At 41.1% G+C, this 16,543-nt stretch overlaps 1 protein-coding gene across 8 annotated transcripts in view; it reads left to right on the forward strand.

The window, feature by feature from the left end:
* The window catches only part of C2CD3 (C2 domain containing 3 centriole elongation regulator), a 123,964-nt gene that overhangs the window by 54,530 nt on the left and 52,891 nt on the right, over window positions 1–16,543 (forward strand). For all 8 annotated transcript variants that reach the window (XR_002311300.2, XM_070473260.1, XM_070473262.1 and 5 more), the window contains 6 exons: window positions 1,126–1,309; window positions 2,085–2,257; window positions 3,913–4,036; window positions 9,236–9,504; window positions 9,957–10,046; window positions 15,110–15,712. Coding sequence is in view for 7 of the 8 variants with exons in the window: in XM_070473260.1 (XP_070329361.1) it covers window positions 1,126–1,309; window positions 2,085–2,257; window positions 3,913–4,036; window positions 9,236–9,504; window positions 9,957–10,046; window positions 15,110–15,712 (1,443 nt within the window). In the remaining variant the exon portion in view is untranslated. The remainder of the gene's footprint in view (window positions 1–1,125; window positions 1,310–2,084; window positions 2,258–3,912; window positions 4,037–9,235; window positions 9,505–9,956; window positions 10,047–15,109; window positions 15,713–16,543) is intronic.

Here is a 16,543-nt window from a genome sequence, read left to right on the forward strand (position 1 = left end):
ATGGCTATATATATAGTTTTTAAATTTATTAATAAGTGCTGGTAAGAAAGTAAAGAAAATAAAGTGCTGGAGCTCTCACACAACTCTCCACCAACAAAGGAATCTCTTCTGTATTATCATGGCATTTTAGGAGACCATAGCTACTAGGGAAATGGACCTTGGTAGGAGTAATGCACTCAGAAGATACAGATTCCGGTTCCAAGTCTGTGACCTGCTAGCTCTAAGATCCTTAGATTGATTGTGTAACCTCAAGGTATCCATACTCTCATCTGTAGCAGGAGAAATACCTGCTTTCTTTTCCCCTGGAGAAGGGAGTGGCTACCCACTCCAGTATTCTTTTTTTTTTTTTTTTCATTTATTTTTATTAAATTGGAGGCTAATTCGTTTACAGTATTGTAGTAGTTTTTGTCATACATTGATATGAATCAGCCATGGATTTACATGTATTCCCCATCCCGATCCTCCCTCCCACCTCCTTCTCTACCCAATCCTTCTGGGTCTTCCCAATGCACCAGGCCCGAGCACTTGTCTCATGCATCCAACCTGGTGATCTGTTTCACTATAGATAATATACATGTTTCGATGCTGTTCTCTCAAAACATCCCACCCTCGCCTTCTCCCACAGAGTCCAAAAGTCTGTTCTGTACATCTGTGTCTCTTTTTCTGTTTTGCATATAGGGTTATCATTACCATCTTTCTAAATTCCATATATATGTGTTAGTATGCTGTAATGTTCTTTATCTTTCTGGCTTAGTTCACTCTGTATAATGGGCTCCAGTTTCATCCATCTCATTAGAACTGATTCAAATGAATTCTTTTTAATGGCTGAGTAATATTCCATGGTGTATATGTACCACAGCTTCCTTATCCATTTGTCTGCTGATGGGCATCTAGGTTGCTTCCATGTCCTGGCTATTATAAACAGTGCTGCGATGAACATTGAGGTGCACGTATCTCCACTCCAGTATTCTTGCCTGGAGAATTCCGTAGACAGAGAAGCCTGGCAGACTACAGTCTATTTTGAGGATAAAATTGAATAATACTGGATATTAACATTCTCTCTTACTACATTTAAGACACTTGATGATGTGTTGAATTACTCTGAACTTCTTTTCTTTTCCAAAGGAATCACCCTGAGGCCTTTCAGATCTGCAACCACACTCTGTGTTCCAGACCCCGTCTTTAACAGTGAACACCGTCACTCTCTGCTGTTGCCAGCTGAAGTTCCAGTGCAAAGGCTCCTGCTCAGTGCCTTCTCTGCACATGGGCTTGTCCCTGGAGGTGGAGTCCAGTTTGAAATCTGGTGCAGGTACAGTATGGACAATCCATTCCTGTGCCTAGTAAAGAAGTGCATAGTCATAGAACATCCTTCCCTTAATTAGCTCTGGTTGAATTGCAAGTAAGCAAAGTGACCCCTTGTGCCCTGTTTAATATTATTTAAGAGCTTGGTAGTGACTCTTATCCAGCTTTTACCATAATCTGTTAAATTATTAGGCTTTAGGGAGCAGTTTGTATCTCTTGCTTCTAACCACTACTTACATTTGGAAGAGAACTTTTCGTTTTTATCTCCTGCTGTCACTTAACATGTATTAGTCACCTTTCTTCTGCTTCTCTTTTTGCCTTACATTGTTCAGGCCCTCGCTATATCATGCCTCAGCTATGGTAATACCCTCCTAACTGGTCTCTCCACTTCTAGACTCATTTCTTGTAATCTGTTTTTCCCATCACCGGAAGACTAGCCTTTGTGAAATAATAATTCCACTCACGGCACAGAGCCACCTGTGCTTCAGGATGGATGTTGTCAGGAGCGGCTACTCCCAAAGGGCAAAGCCAGATGCTGATTCCTCAACAAAAAACCTGTGAGAAGCTGGGCTTTGTCTTGAACACAGAGTATAATTTATGGGGTTCCTTCTGCAGGTTATGGGCAGTAAATCTAGCCAGACACAACCACAGCTGCATACCACAAATACAGAACAATCAGGCTCCAAAGAAAACTCGATACTGAAAGCTTACCCCTGGGACAGACTGAATCATTCGTCCACCTAATTCTTTCAGCTGACAGCTTGTGCTTTTGTGGCTTACAGATACTATTATCCTAATGTGAGAGACCAGATGGTTGCCAAAGGAACTTTGCCATTATCGAGGATCTGTGCCTTGGTAACCATGCAGCACCGTGAGGATGGGGGCATACAGACCTTTAATCTCCCTTTAACCCCCAGGTTTGAGAATAGGAAAGAACTGAGGAGCCAATCATCAGGTAATTTAAGACATTTACCTTTCCCTTTCAAAGGCAGTATATGTGAATATCCCTTTTCTCTCTAAATTAGTGATTCTTCACATTTTGTGGTACTTACCCTTTTAAGAATTTGGGGAAAACTGAGGCACCTTCTCTTAGAAAATGAGTAGAATACATACTGCAAATTTTGAATATAATTTTAGAAAATTCATAGTTATTTAGACTATGTACATAAATATTGCTTGTCTCATCTCGCCTTTAACTTCAGTAGCATTTGACAAGCCCTCATGACACAAATCCCAAGTATTATGTAGGTATACTCAGAGAATTGTTATTCCAAGGCAATATGATGTAGGATTGGGAGAAAATAACATGAACTGGAAATTCCCTGTGAGGGAAGAGAGAGTCAGGATTTAAAGTTAAAAGGGATTAGTTAGAGCTAGAGTTTTGAATTCTATCCTATTGGTTCCAGTAAGATGACCGATCCTCCAAATACATCATGAATAACTAGAATGAGCCTCATAAATCAAGTTACTCTTCCCTCTTACTGGAGAGGATCTGCCCAAACAAAAGGCTTTATCTTGTTTGATTAAGATTGAGTTGTTCCTCCTGACCCTCACTGATCAGCTTGTTCTGTTGTTCCTTAAAGCTTTCCCTGGGGATTTCTCTGGTGGCACAATAGATAAGAATCCAGCTGCCAGTGCAGGGGCTATAGGTTTGATCCCTGGTCCAGGAAGATTCCACATGCTGCAGAGCAAGTAGAGCTCAAGAGCTGGGACTGCTGAGCCCACGTGCTGCAACTGCTGAAGCCCGTGAACCTAGAGCCTGTGCTGCGCAGCAAGGGAAGCCCCCGCAGTGAGACGCCTGCGCACCGTAACTGAGAGGAGCCCCCACTCTCTGCAACTAGGGAAAGTCCACAGGCAGCAACTGAGACCCAGTGCAACCAAAACTAAGTAATTTAAAAACAATGTTTATTTTTATTTTTGGCTGCACTGGGTCTTCATTACTATGTGAACTTTTTCTCTAGTTTCAGCCAGTGGGGGCTACTCTTTGTTAAGGTGTGTGGGCCCTCTTGTTGCAGAGCCTAGGCTCTAGGGCACATGGGCTCAGTAGTTATAGTACTTGGGCTTAGTTGCCCTGCAGCACGTGGAATCTTCCTGGACCAGGGATCAAACTCATGTCCCCTGCATTGACAAGTAGATTCCCAGCCACGGGAATACCAGGGAAGTCCAGGAGAATTTTTATTAAAAGATGGCATGTGAAGGTGTTTCAGGTGGTGGTAGTAGGAGGGTGATAGAAATGTGTGAGTGTAAAAACCTTTTAAAGATTTAAAAAAACCAAGATTAGAGTCCATCTCAATTCTATAAAAATAACTAGGATTACATTCTGCCTGTTAGTTATGTGATTTTTTGACAAGCAGTTGAATCTCTGAGCCATAGTTTTCATAGATATAAAGTGAAAATTGTGACTTCTATTCTGCTTTTTAATCCTAAAGTACAATAATATAATGTGATTCTGACCATAGACAGATTGTTTCACTGCTGAGGCCCCTTACTGTTCGTTAGGATTATAGTGTTTAATCTCTTCCTTCCTTCCTGACTAGGACTTAGGGATTGGTAGAACAGAAGATTATTTCACCCAACCTTTTGATTTTTCCTTTCACCCTCATTCTTCAGGTTTACTGGATGTGGGCCTAAGGTACAGGCGTACTCCAAGGACAGCAGAGGGAGTTCTCGCTGCCCGAACTGTCTCCATCTCAGTCCAGATAATCAGAGCCTGTGGTTTGCAAGCAGCAGCCAAGTAAGTTCACCTTAGAAAAGCAATTCTCAAACCAAACCTTTCTCCACTGCAGTCCACATAATTTGTGATGCTCAGATAACATATAACTTCCTTGGGTACAATCTTCAGTTTATTAACCACAATCCTGCTCTTTTCTTTTTCTCTTAAGAAAGCACGTAGGAATATAAGTGAATAAACCATTTGCAAATGTTGCTGTTTTAACTGTTATTAGCAACTTAGTTCCTTGACCTTGTCCAGCAGTTTGTCCTCTGCTAATGTAGAGTCACATAAGTCATGTCCGGCTCTTTACAAGCCCATAGACTGCAGCCCACCAGGCTCCTCTGTCCATGGGATTCTCCAGGTAAGAATACTGGAGTGGGTTGCCATTGCCTCCTCCAGGAGATCCTCCCGACCTGGGGATCGAACCCAGACCTCCCCCGTTGTAGGCAGATTACCACCTGAGCCACTAGGGAAGCCCTCTGCCCTACTCACCCCTTAACCCCAGGTCAGAACCTAGGCCCTCCAACCATGCCAAGACCAATTACTAGTCCAGAGCCTCTGTCGTCTCATGTTCAGTCTGAGTACCACCTTCTGTTTTTCTGGCTCATTCCCCTTTAGTCTGTTCTCAGTACAGAAGCCAGTGAGCTTATGAAAACTTAAATAGATCTTGACACACATCTACTTAAAACCCACTTAAAATGCCTTTCCATCTCATTTAGAGTAAAAGCCAGAGCCTTTTAAATGGCTGTAAGACCCCACATGATCTGACTCCGTTATCTTTATGACCTCCTCTCCTGCTAGTAGTTGCGGCTCTGCTCACTTCACTCCAGCCACTGACTGTTTTATTGCTTATGCACACTTACTCTTCTTCCCCTCACGGCCTTTGCCTTGCTGTTTTCTCTGCCTGAAATACTGTTTCTCTGTATAAACAGCATGGCCCTCTCTTGCCTGCATTGCTCATTCTTCTCTCTACTTTGGATGTTCTTCCTTATTTTGTCCTCTAAACAAACTGCCATTTTCATCAAGGCTCTGCAGCCTTCCTCCATCTCTCCCTACATGTTGATAGAATTGGTGCTTTGTCCTTGTCTATTAGCTTCATGTTGCAGCACATAGCAGTCTGTTTCCATTACTTGTAGACATGAGTTTTCCTCCACTAGGCTGTGAATTCCTCTGCATGCACACACTGCCTGAACTCTTCTCTGTACCCCCTCCACAGAGCATTATTCCAGCACATAACAAGTGCTCGGCTAAGAAGGAGAATTAGGGACTTCCCTGGTGGTCCAATGGCTAAGACTCCATGCTTCCAATCCAGGGGGCCCAGGTTCAGTCCCTTATCAGGGATTTGGATCCTGTATACCACAAGTAGGAGTTCATATGCTGCAAATAAAGGGCCCATATGCCATGACTAAGACCCAGTGGAGCTAAATAAATCAGTTCAGTGTAGTTGCTCAGTGGTGTCTGACTCTGAGACCATGAACCACAGCACGCCAGACCTCCCTGTCCATCACCAATTTCCGGAGTTTACTCAGACTCATGGACATTGAGTCGGTGATGCCATCCAACCATCTCATCCTCTGTTGTCCCCTTCCCCCACCTTCAATCATTCCCAGCATCAGGGTGTTTTCAAATGAGTCAGTTCTTCACATCAGATGGCCAAAGTATTGGGGTTTCAGCTTCAGCATCAGTCCTTCCAATGAATATTCAGTATTGATTTCATTAGGAAGGACTGATTGGATCCCCTTGCAGTCCAAGGAACTCTCAAGAGTCTTCTCCAACACCACAGTTCAAAAGCATCAATTCTTTGGTGCTCAACTTTCTTCACAGTCCAACTCTCACATCCAAACATGACTACTGGAAAAACCACAGCTCTGACTAGACAGACCTTTGTTGGCAAAGGAATGTCTCTGCTTTTTAATATGCTGCCTAGGTTGGTCATAACTTCTTCCAAGGAGCAAGCATCTTTTAATTTCATGGCTGCAGTCACCATCTGCAGTTATTTTGGAGCCCCAAAAAATAAAGTCTGCCACTGTTTCCATGGTTTCCCCATCCATTTGTCATGAAGTGATGGGACCAGATGCCATGATCTTTGTTTTCTGAATGTTGAGCTTTAAGCCAACTTTTTCACTCTCCTCTTTCACTTGCATCAAGAGGCTCTTTAGTTCTTTGCTTTCTGCCATAGGGTGGTGTCATCTGCATATTTCAGGTTATTGATATTTCTCCTAGCAATCTTGATTCCAGCTTGTGCTTCCTCCAGCCCAGCATTTCTCATGATGTACTCTGCATATACGTTAAACAAGCAGGGTGACAGTATACAGCCTTGACGTACTCCTTTCCTGATTTGGAACCAGTCTGTTCTTCCATGTCCAGTTCTAACTGTTGCTTCCTGACCTGCATACAGATTTCTCAGGAGGCTGGTTAGGTGGTCTGGTATTCTCATCTCTTTCAGAATTTTCCACAGTTTGCTGTGATCCACACAGTCAAAGGCTTTGGCATAGTCAATAAAGCAGAAAGAGATGTTTTTTCTGGAACTCTCTTGCTTTTTCGAAGATCCAGCAGATGTTGGCAATTTGATCTCTGGTTCCTCTCCCTTTTCTAAAACCAGCTTGAACATCTGGAAGTTCATGGTTCACATACTGTTGGAAGCCTGACTTGGAGAATTTTGAGCATTACTTTGCTAGCGTGTGAGATGAGTACAATTGTGTGGTAGTTTGAGCATTCTTTGGCATTGCCTTTCTTTGGGACTGGAATGAAAACTGACCTTTTCCAGTCCTGTGGCCACTGCTGAGTTTTCCAAATTTGCTGGCATATTGAGTGCAGCACTTTCCCAGCATCATCTTTTAGGATTTGAAATAGCTGAACTGGAATTCCATCACCTCCACTAGCTTTGTTCATTGTGATGCTTCCTAAGGCCCACTTTACTTTACGTTCCAGGATGTCTGGCTCTAGATGAGTGATCACACCATCGTGATTATCTGGATCATGAAGATATTTTTTGTATTGTTCTTCTGTGTATTCTTGCCACCTCTTAATATCTTCTGCTTCTGTTAGATCCCTACCATTTCTATCCTTTATTGATCCCATCTTTGCATGAAACGTTCCCTTGGTATCTCTAATTTTCTTGAAGAAATCTTTAGTCTTCCCTATTCTATTGTTTTCTCCTATTTCTTTCCACTGATCACTGAGGAAGGCTTTCTTATCTCTCCCTGCTATTCTTTGGAACTCTGCATTCAAATGAGTATATCTTTCCTTTTCTCCTTTGCCTTTCACTTCTCTTCTTTTAACAGCTGTTTGTAAGGCCTCCTCAGACAACTATTTTGCCTTTTTGCATTTCTTTTTCTTGGATGTCTTGATCCCTGCCTCCTATACAATGTTACAAACCTCCGTCCATAGTTCTTCATGCCAAATAAATAAATATAAATACATTTTTTTAAAAAAGAATAACTAGATTGTGATCCTGAAGCAAGCTTTGGATGTGAATTCAAGAAAGATGCAAATGCTGCTTAATTTGGTCCCTGTTAAACAATTTAAGAGTCAGAATATTTACCTTTAACTTCATAGTTGCTAAATAACTATTGGGATTACTGTCATGTGAGATCTGATGTGAAAGTAGCTGGTAATATGTTCAGTCTAATTAATACTTTTCCTCACTGAATTCTCCAAATAGACTTTTCCAGTAACCACTCAAGAACATCGTAGTGTTAGTAAGATACCAGGATGGTTTTTTAATCATGTTCTACCATATAGTTAAACTTCTGATGGTTTCTCATTGTCATTAACAGCGGTCTCCTAATTTTAATTCTACATTCCTATTATTATTAAAAAAAATTAGCATACTCTCCAAACATGTGGATACTTAATTCATGGATGAGTTATCTTCCTGTACTACTGTACTAATATATATATTGTTAAGAGTAGTAAAACTTTAATATATGAAATAACAATTCTAGAAATTTTAATAATTTTTTTCTTATGCCCGTATAGTTTACTCTCTGAACCCCCTATATGGTACTCACTACGTTCTAGGGTAGTGGTCCACAGGATAAGGTCCAACCTGCTTGCTCAACATAGCGTTTAGGGCCCTTCAAAATATCTTAATCTGAGTCTTGAAAGAAGAGTAGGAGTTAATCAAAATGCCCAAGAAAGCTGAAAATTATTCCAGTCAAAGAGAAGAACATGTGCAAAAGCCATGGAGGCATGAAACATATATAATGGAGTACCTGTTCTGGGTAAGACCCAGCCTATGTCAGAATCATAAACATAGTGTTAAATAAATTAATTACTATGTAATTTACATATTAAAAAGCAGAGACATTACTTTGCCAACAAAGGTCTGTCTTGTCAAAGCTGTGGTTTTTCCAGTAGTCATGTATGGATGTGAGAGTTGAACTGTAAACTAAGTTGAGTGCTGAAGAATTGATGCTTTTGAACTATGGTGTTGGAGAAGACTCTTGAGGAGTCCCTTGGGCTGCAAGGAGATCCAGCCAGTCCATCCTAAAGGAGATCAGTCCTGGGTGTTCATTGGAAGGACTGTTGTTGAAGGTGAAACTCCAATACTTTGGCCACCTGATGCGAAGAGCTGACATGTTGGAAAAGACCCTGATGCTGGGAAAGATTGAAAGTGGGAGGAGAAGGGGACGACAGAGGATGAGATGGTTGGATGGCATCTTCGACTCAATGGCCATGAGTTTGAGTAAGCAGGAGTTGGTGATGGGCGGGAAAGCCTGGTGTGCTGCAGTCCATGGGGTCACAAAGAGTCGGACACGACTGAGCGACTGAACTGAACTAACAGATAGGACTCAGAATTTCAGTACTCATATCTCAGAGAGACTGAGTAATAGATAAGAAATTCAGTAGTTTCTCTCTCTGGGAACTCATGGGGAAAGTCAGATTAGATGGCAGGCAGTTTTTTTTAAGTCCTCCTTCTGATCTGTGTTGCACTTTGGAAAAAAAAGGGCAAGAAGTCAGACAAGAGCAGTGGAATGTCCTTGTAGTATCACTCTAGTAGGCAGATGAAGATTGTCTCCTTCATACACACGTATGCTGTGACATCTCTATTACTAAGAAGACACACTGTGGCACTGCCAAAGCCTAGGTAGGAAACACATGGTCTGTGAGTGTTCTTGATGGCCTCGTGGGAATGGTGATGTTTCTTAGGCAGTCTCCTGATTTCTGATACTACATCCTTCTCATTTCTGATATTCCTACCCTTCTCCCCTGCAGGGCTTTGGCTGAGCAGGAACCTGCTCTGCAGTTTAGTGCCACAGTCGGGGTCAATGCCTTTGTCACCACTCATCTGTCCTTCCTGCCCAAGGGAGAACAGCGCCAAACCCGCCCTGTGGCCTGTTCCTTCTGCCCTGAGTTCTCCCATCACAGTGAGTTCTCATGTAACTTGGTAACCCAGCACTGCAGTGGAGAAGCATGTTTCCTGGCAGAGCTGTTAGAGTTTGCAGAAGTTACTTTTGCTGTTTACCATGAAGATACCAAATCAGGTGAGGACAAATAGCTCATAGTCACAATTAAAAAGAGTTCTGTTTTGAATGGTATAGCGTTTCCAACTTACTGCTAAAGGGTATAGCAAAAACATGTAGAATACGTATTGCATGTGTTTAAGAGAATGTAGAGAAGTAAAGCAAATGTGTCAAGTTGTTAGCAGGTGAATATAGGTGAAGGATATATAGGAGTTCATAAGTATTCTTGTAACTTTTCTGTATGCCTAAATTTTTCAAAGTAAAGTTATTTAAGTGTGGGTATACACATACTTAATGATTTAGTTTAAATGATTTAGAAGGCATTCAAGATTTGACTGGAGCAAGATGATCTCTAATGCATCTTCCAACACTGAAATTCACTGAGTGTAAATGGGTTCTCATATGGCTATATTATAACACAAGCCCGTTAGTCAATAAACCACCAACTAATTTCCCTTTTTTTTGTTTAACAGCCAGTGATATAACCAGTATCCATTCATTCAAAGATTATCTGCTTGGAGTAGTAAAGATTCCAACAAAAGATCTGCTGATCAAGAGATCTGGTAGGGATCCTGGATTATCACTTTCTAATCCTGTCCTTTCCTGTTCACTTCCCTGCTCGAGAGCATCTTGTTTGGCTCTCTTGCAAGATATGAGGGGAATAAAAAGACCCCTTAAGACATACTTCTCAATTCTGCCAAATAGCTCAGAAGTTTTCTCAAAAATATTTTAAGTCCTTTGCTAGTTATTTCAGAAGTCTTCTAATAAAGCAGAGAAGCTCAAAATACTGTACTGTCTGTCATCTTCCCCCAGGAAAGGGAATGATGATGATATTACCTATAATAAATATGGCAATACCTATTGCATTATATAGCACTCTGTAAAATATTTTCTCAGATCTCATTTGAACCTCAGGGTAACTCTTTACTGTCAGAGATACTAGGATTATCTTCATTTGACTGATGAGAAAATTTAGGCTCACAGAGTTTAAGTGATTTGTCAGAACCACACAGCCACATAGTAGAGTCCTGGAAATCAAATCCAGGTTTGCCCATTCTTTTTCACTATACTCTTCTGTCTCACTGAAGAAGAAATGAGGCTGTGAGATAGAGACCCGAAAGAAGGTACAACCACCAGGACAGCAGTCTGGAAATATTGGTCCCATCCTGCTTTTTACTAGCTCAGTGACATTGACCTCTCTGAGTCCCACTTACATTGTAGATGGAGACTGTTAATGGTAACAAGTCTATGAGGTAGGACTCAGTGAGATAGGATATGTAAAGTACCTGACACATGGTAGGCATTCAGTAAACGTTAAGTTTTCTTCTTTTGCCCATCTTCCTCCCTAGGATTATATGATCTATTTTCCAAAATTTTCTCACACATCTCCCAGTTTTAACTGTGAATTGAAATTTGAACAACACTCAATAAGCAAATACTATGTGCCTGCCAGAAAGAAGTCACTACAACTTGATAAAGGGTTCAAATCTCACTTCTGTCACTGTTTGTGATCTAGGACAAGTCACTTCATCTCTCAGCTCCCTAAATGGAATCTCTAAAAATGGAAGTAATAAGATCTTTGCAGGATTAGTGAAGCATTCAATGAAGTTATACATATAAAAGATCTCTGCACAGGTCTGGCCACATGGTTTCTTTCCTTCTGAAACTTAGTACAGAGTTTGTCAGAAAATAGGCACCATCCGAGAAATCCCATCTCCACAAATTAAATTTAACCACTTGGAAATAAACCTTTTGATAATTTAGAATGTAGCATTTGTCCTTATAGTCAATTATTCTAAAGTGAACATTCGGTTTTGTTTCCTCCTGCCAGAAATCTCAATTATAGAATCACAGAGCCAGAGGAATGATACCATGCAGCAGTTCTAAGTGCTAAAATTGTGTGAAATTATTTGTGTAATTTATATTTGAGCATTTTTCTGGGCCAACTTTCGTTACTGCCAAAGGGATCTGTGACCAAATAATGTTAAGAACCACTTGGTTGTGAGGAAATTAATACCCAGTGATGAGAAATTACTAACCAAAGCTGTAGGTTTTTAGACTAAAGTCAAGAGTCTCGAAGATCTACATTCTTATTTCAGCATCCTCATTTTATAAGTGAAAACTTGGAAGGCCCCCCAAAATTAAATGCCTTAAGTCATAACAACGTAAGTGACCTTTGGCAAATTCATCTCAATAAGTCTGAATCTTCTCATCTGTAATTTTAATTAATAAAATCTCAGAAAATTGCTGCGACTATTATACCAGTCTATAAACTGCTTTACATAATTATGAAATCCAAAAAGCTCAGAAAATTATGTTTTTTTTAATTAGTTAAGCAGCCAAACCTGACACCAACTGTTTAGTCTTTATTTTCTGACTTAGGCCACTTCCTGATTATACAGTTTTATTGGAGCACATTGTGCCCATTCATATGCATATCATCTATGTCAACTTTCTCACTACAACACAATTGAATAGCTGCAACAGAGACTATATGGCCAAAAAGCCTAAAATATTTACCATCTGCCCTTTTACAGAAGAAGTTTACCAACCCCTGACCTACGTGACCACTGACTAGTACATAGTATTCAATTTATGTACCATATTAATTTCTAAAATCTGAAAATTTGTAAAATTGTAAACAAATCTGATGCTGAAGATTCTAGATAAGATATTATAAATTTATAATAGGTGTATTGTAGACTTTAAAGCCAGCTATACCTGGATTCAAAGCCTAACTATATGGCCTAGTAGCTGTAACAACTTGGGAAGGTCTCTGAGCTTTCATTTGCACGTCTGTAAAGTATGGGTTATTGTCCTGTTTAAGCCTTCCTCAGCAATCAATGCAAAGAAATAGAGGAAAACAATAGAATGGGAAAGACTAAAGATCTCTTCAAGAAAATTAGAGATACCCTGGGAACATTTCATGCAAAGATGGGCTCAATAAAGGACAGAAATAGTAGGGACCTAACAGAAGCAGAAGATACTAAGAAGAGGTGGCAAGAATACACAGAAGAACTGTACAAAAAAGATCTTCATGACCCAGATAATCACGATGGCGTGATCACTCATCTAGAGCCAGACATCCTGGAATGTGAAGTCAAGTGGGCCTTAGGAAGCATCAGTACAAACAAAGCTAGTGGAGGTGATGGAATTCCAGTTGAGCTGTTTCAAATCCTGAAAGATGATGCTGTGAAAGTGCTGTACTCAATATGCCAGCAAACTTGGAAAATTCAGCAGTGGCCACAGGACTGGAAAAGGTCAGTTTTCATTTCAATCCCAAAAAGGCAATGCCAAAGAATGCTTAAACTACTGCACAGTTGCACTCATCTCACATGCTAGTAAAGAAATGCTCAAAATTCTCCAAGCCAGGCTTTAGCAATACGTGAGCCGTGAACTTCCAAATGTTCAAGCTGGTTTTAGAAAAGGCAGAGGAACCAGAGATCAAATTGGCAACATCCGCTGGATCATCAAAAAAGCAGGAGAGTTCCAGAAAAACATCTCTTTCTGCTTTATTGACTATGCCAAAGCCTTTGACTGTGTGGATCACAACAAACTGTGGAAAATTCTGAAAGAGATGGGAATACCAGACCACCTGACCTCTTGAGAAACCTGTATGCAGATCAGGAAGCAGAACTGGACATGGTGGAGAAGGAAATGGCAACCCACTCCAGTATTCTTGCCTGGAAAAGTCCATGGACAGAGGAGCCTGGCAGGCTGAAGTCCATGGGATTACATGACTGAGCATGTGTGCATGAGGGTGGAGGGAGATGGGTTGGTAGCAATAAAGTGGTAGAACTAAAAAAAAAAAAGAACTGGACATGGAACAACAGACTGGTTCCAAATAGGAAAAGGAGTACATCAAGGCTGTATATCGTCACCCTGCTTATTTAACTTATATGCAGAGTACATCATGAGAAACGCTGGGCTAGAGGAAGCACAAGCTGGAATCAAGATTGCCAGGAGAAATATCAATAACCTCAGATATGCAGATGACACCACTCTTATGGCAGAAAGTGAAGAAGAACTAAAGAGCCTCTTGATGCAAGTGAAAGAGGAGAGTGAAAAAGTTTGTTTAAAGCTCAGCATTAAACAAACTAAGATCATGGCATCCAGTCCCATCACTTCATGGCAGACAAATGGGGAAGCAGTGGCTGACTTTATTTTTCTGGGCTCCAAAATAACTGCAGATGGTGATTGCAGCCATGAAATTAAAAGATGCTTACACCTTGGAAGAAAAGTTATGACCAACCTGTACAGCATATTAAAAAGCAGAGACGTTACTTTGTCAACAAAGGTCCGTCTGGTCAAGGCTATGGTTTTTCTAGTGGTTATGTATGGATGTGAGAATTGGGCTATAAAGAAAGCTGAGCAATGAAGAATTGATGCTTTTGAACTGTGGTGTTGGAGAAGACTCTTGAGAGTCTCTTGGGCTGCAAGGAGATCCAACCTGTCCATTCTAAAGGAGATCAGTCCTGGGTATTCATTGGAAGGACTCATGTTGAAGGTGAAACTCCAATACTTTGGCCACCTGATGCAAAGAGCTGACTCATTGGAAAAGACCTTGATGCCGGGAAGGATTGAGGGCATGAGGAGAAGGAGGTGACAGAGGATGAGATGGTTGGATGGCATCCCTGACTCAATGAACATGGGTTTGGGTGGACTCTGGGAGTTGGTGATGGACAGGGAGGCCTGGTGTGCTGCAGTTCTTGGGGTCGCAAAGAATCAGATACGACTGAGCAACTGAACTGAACTGAATCCTCAAAACTTGACAGGCTTGTCAAGAAAATTAAATGATGTAATATATATAAGGGCTTCAGGTGGCGCTAGTGATAAAGAACCCGCCTGCCAGTGCAGAAAATCAAAGGTGGGTTTGATCTCTGGGTTGGGAAGATCCCCTGGAGAGTGGCATGGCAACCCCTGAAGTGTTCTTACCTGGAGAACAGCAGGACAGTGGAGCCTGGTGGGCTACAGTTTAGGGTCACGAAGAGTTGGACACAACTGAAGCAACTTATAGCACAATATGTATAAAGTATAAGAGAATTTCTGACACATAGTAGATACCCATTAACAAGTAGCTAATATTTAAAATTTTTATTTGAAGTCTAGTGCCTGGTCCTCTGTATGTGTTCAATAAGTGGCGGTTCCCTTGGTAAAAGACCCATGGCTAGATATCTCTCAGATCTCCTGATCCTGTCCCATGCCTTCTCCATTGTACTCATCGTATCATGATAATATTTCACATTTAATTCTCTTTCAAAGCTCTTCTAGAACCACTATCTCATTTGACAATCATAATAATGTTGTCTTGTAGGCAAAATTGGCACTGTTTTTCCCATTTGTCAGGTAATGAAATAAGGCTAAAAGATATTAATGGCTTACCCAGACTAAACCACTAATTTTGGGCTGAGCCAAGGAGAAAATTCAGATCTTCTGGCTCCTAACCGTTGTTCTTCCACCTGATTTCATTGTCTTTCAGTGGTCAGATGAAACAGACTTCATTGCACTGTGGGTTTGTGTTTTCTTTTCTATCTTGGACCAGGGTGATGGTGGCTCTTAGGCAGAAAGTGGGTTAGCCGTTTTACTTTTAAAACAATAATTGAAAATCTTCCTTTTCTCTCATAAGGGATCACAGGATGGTATCCTATCATCTTCCCAGAAGAGGGGGTCCTGCCTCATGGCTTGGAACTCATGCAGAAGATTGTGGGTGGTCTGGAGCTTTCGGTTTCCTTCACCCATCCTGGAGACAGAGAGCGGGTATTGGAAGCTGCTGAGCTATTGGGCTGGAGCTTTGAGAATAATCTGAAGGATTTTGTCAAGATGGATGAAGAGGAGCCAGCCACTGTCACCATCTCCACCCCGAGGCTCTGGCTGCCCATCCATTGCGTGCTGCTTGCCGGCCACAACCACATTCATAAGAATACATATTGCTACCTCCGCTACAAGCTGTATGATCAGGAAGGCTTTTGGACCCCTCTCAAGAAGCCTAAGGAATCTACAAACAAAAAGCAGGTCATGGTTACTTTCAAGGCATCCAAAAGAGCAGAAGTCACTCGGAACCCATCACTGCTTTGGTACTTCAGAGAGGAGAGGTTAGAGATCCAAGTGTGGCGGGCTTATGGCAATGAGAGTGTGGAGAGGCCCCACCAGACAGACAGCTGGATTGGCTCAGCCTATGTGGACTTGACCAGACTTGGGGAGAGGTCAGCAAGAACGCTCACTGTCAGTGGTAAGTGATGAACAGCCTTAGCTCTTGTGGTTTGAGCGCCTCTGTTCTGTGACAAGCACCATGTGAGACACCCTCTCTGACATTATTTTATTTGGTACTCCCAGAAATCTATGAAACAGATAGCAAACTCATTTTTCAGTCATGAAAATGGAGGCTCAGGTAGGTTGGGTAACTGCCCAAGGTCACATATTAGTAAGTATTCTATCCATTATTGCATGTTGAAAGATTAATAGTAATTTAGTAATGCTTCTTGAAAGTAAAGAGATTTCTGAAAGAGGTCTGCTTTAAGAAGGGCATTATCTAGTGACATTATACCTTAGTGGAGTCTAAGGTATACTGTCTAAGATCTAAGAACTGGCTCTGAACTTTTGTAGCCTTAAAGTACATCCAAATTCATCAGATTGTTGTACCTAACACAGTGCCTAGAACACTAAATCTTCAGTTAATACATGTAAAATAAGAATGAGTGAATTTAGGGTCTACCTTTAATCCCATGTATAAGAGCCTATATGATAATCTAAAATGTTAGTTTTTAAATACACTGAGAAGTGTACCTGCTATTGAGATTAGGATATCCTTTCTCTCTGGTCAACACATCTTAGAATCAGAAAATCTACATGGTAATTAACTGGTTCACAAGACAGAAAGGAAAAAGATAGTATTTTGCAAGTGGCACTATATGGGTGCTTTTCTTTCAAGCATTTGTTCAGTATTTGCTCTATGTACATGACCCTGGAAATTCAAAAGATGCGTCAAAAATAGTTAATGAGCTCGTTGTCTAATGGGAGAGTAGAGTAGTACATACATACAGTGAAGTGTAAGAACTATGAA

Source organism: Odocoileus virginianus, chromosome 10 (assembly GCF_023699985.2).
Source record: "Odocoileus virginianus isolate 20LAN1187 ecotype Illinois chromosome 10, Ovbor_1.2, whole genome shotgun sequence".
Lineage (NCBI taxonomy): Eukaryota > Metazoa > Chordata > Mammalia > Artiodactyla > Cervidae > Odocoileus > Odocoileus virginianus.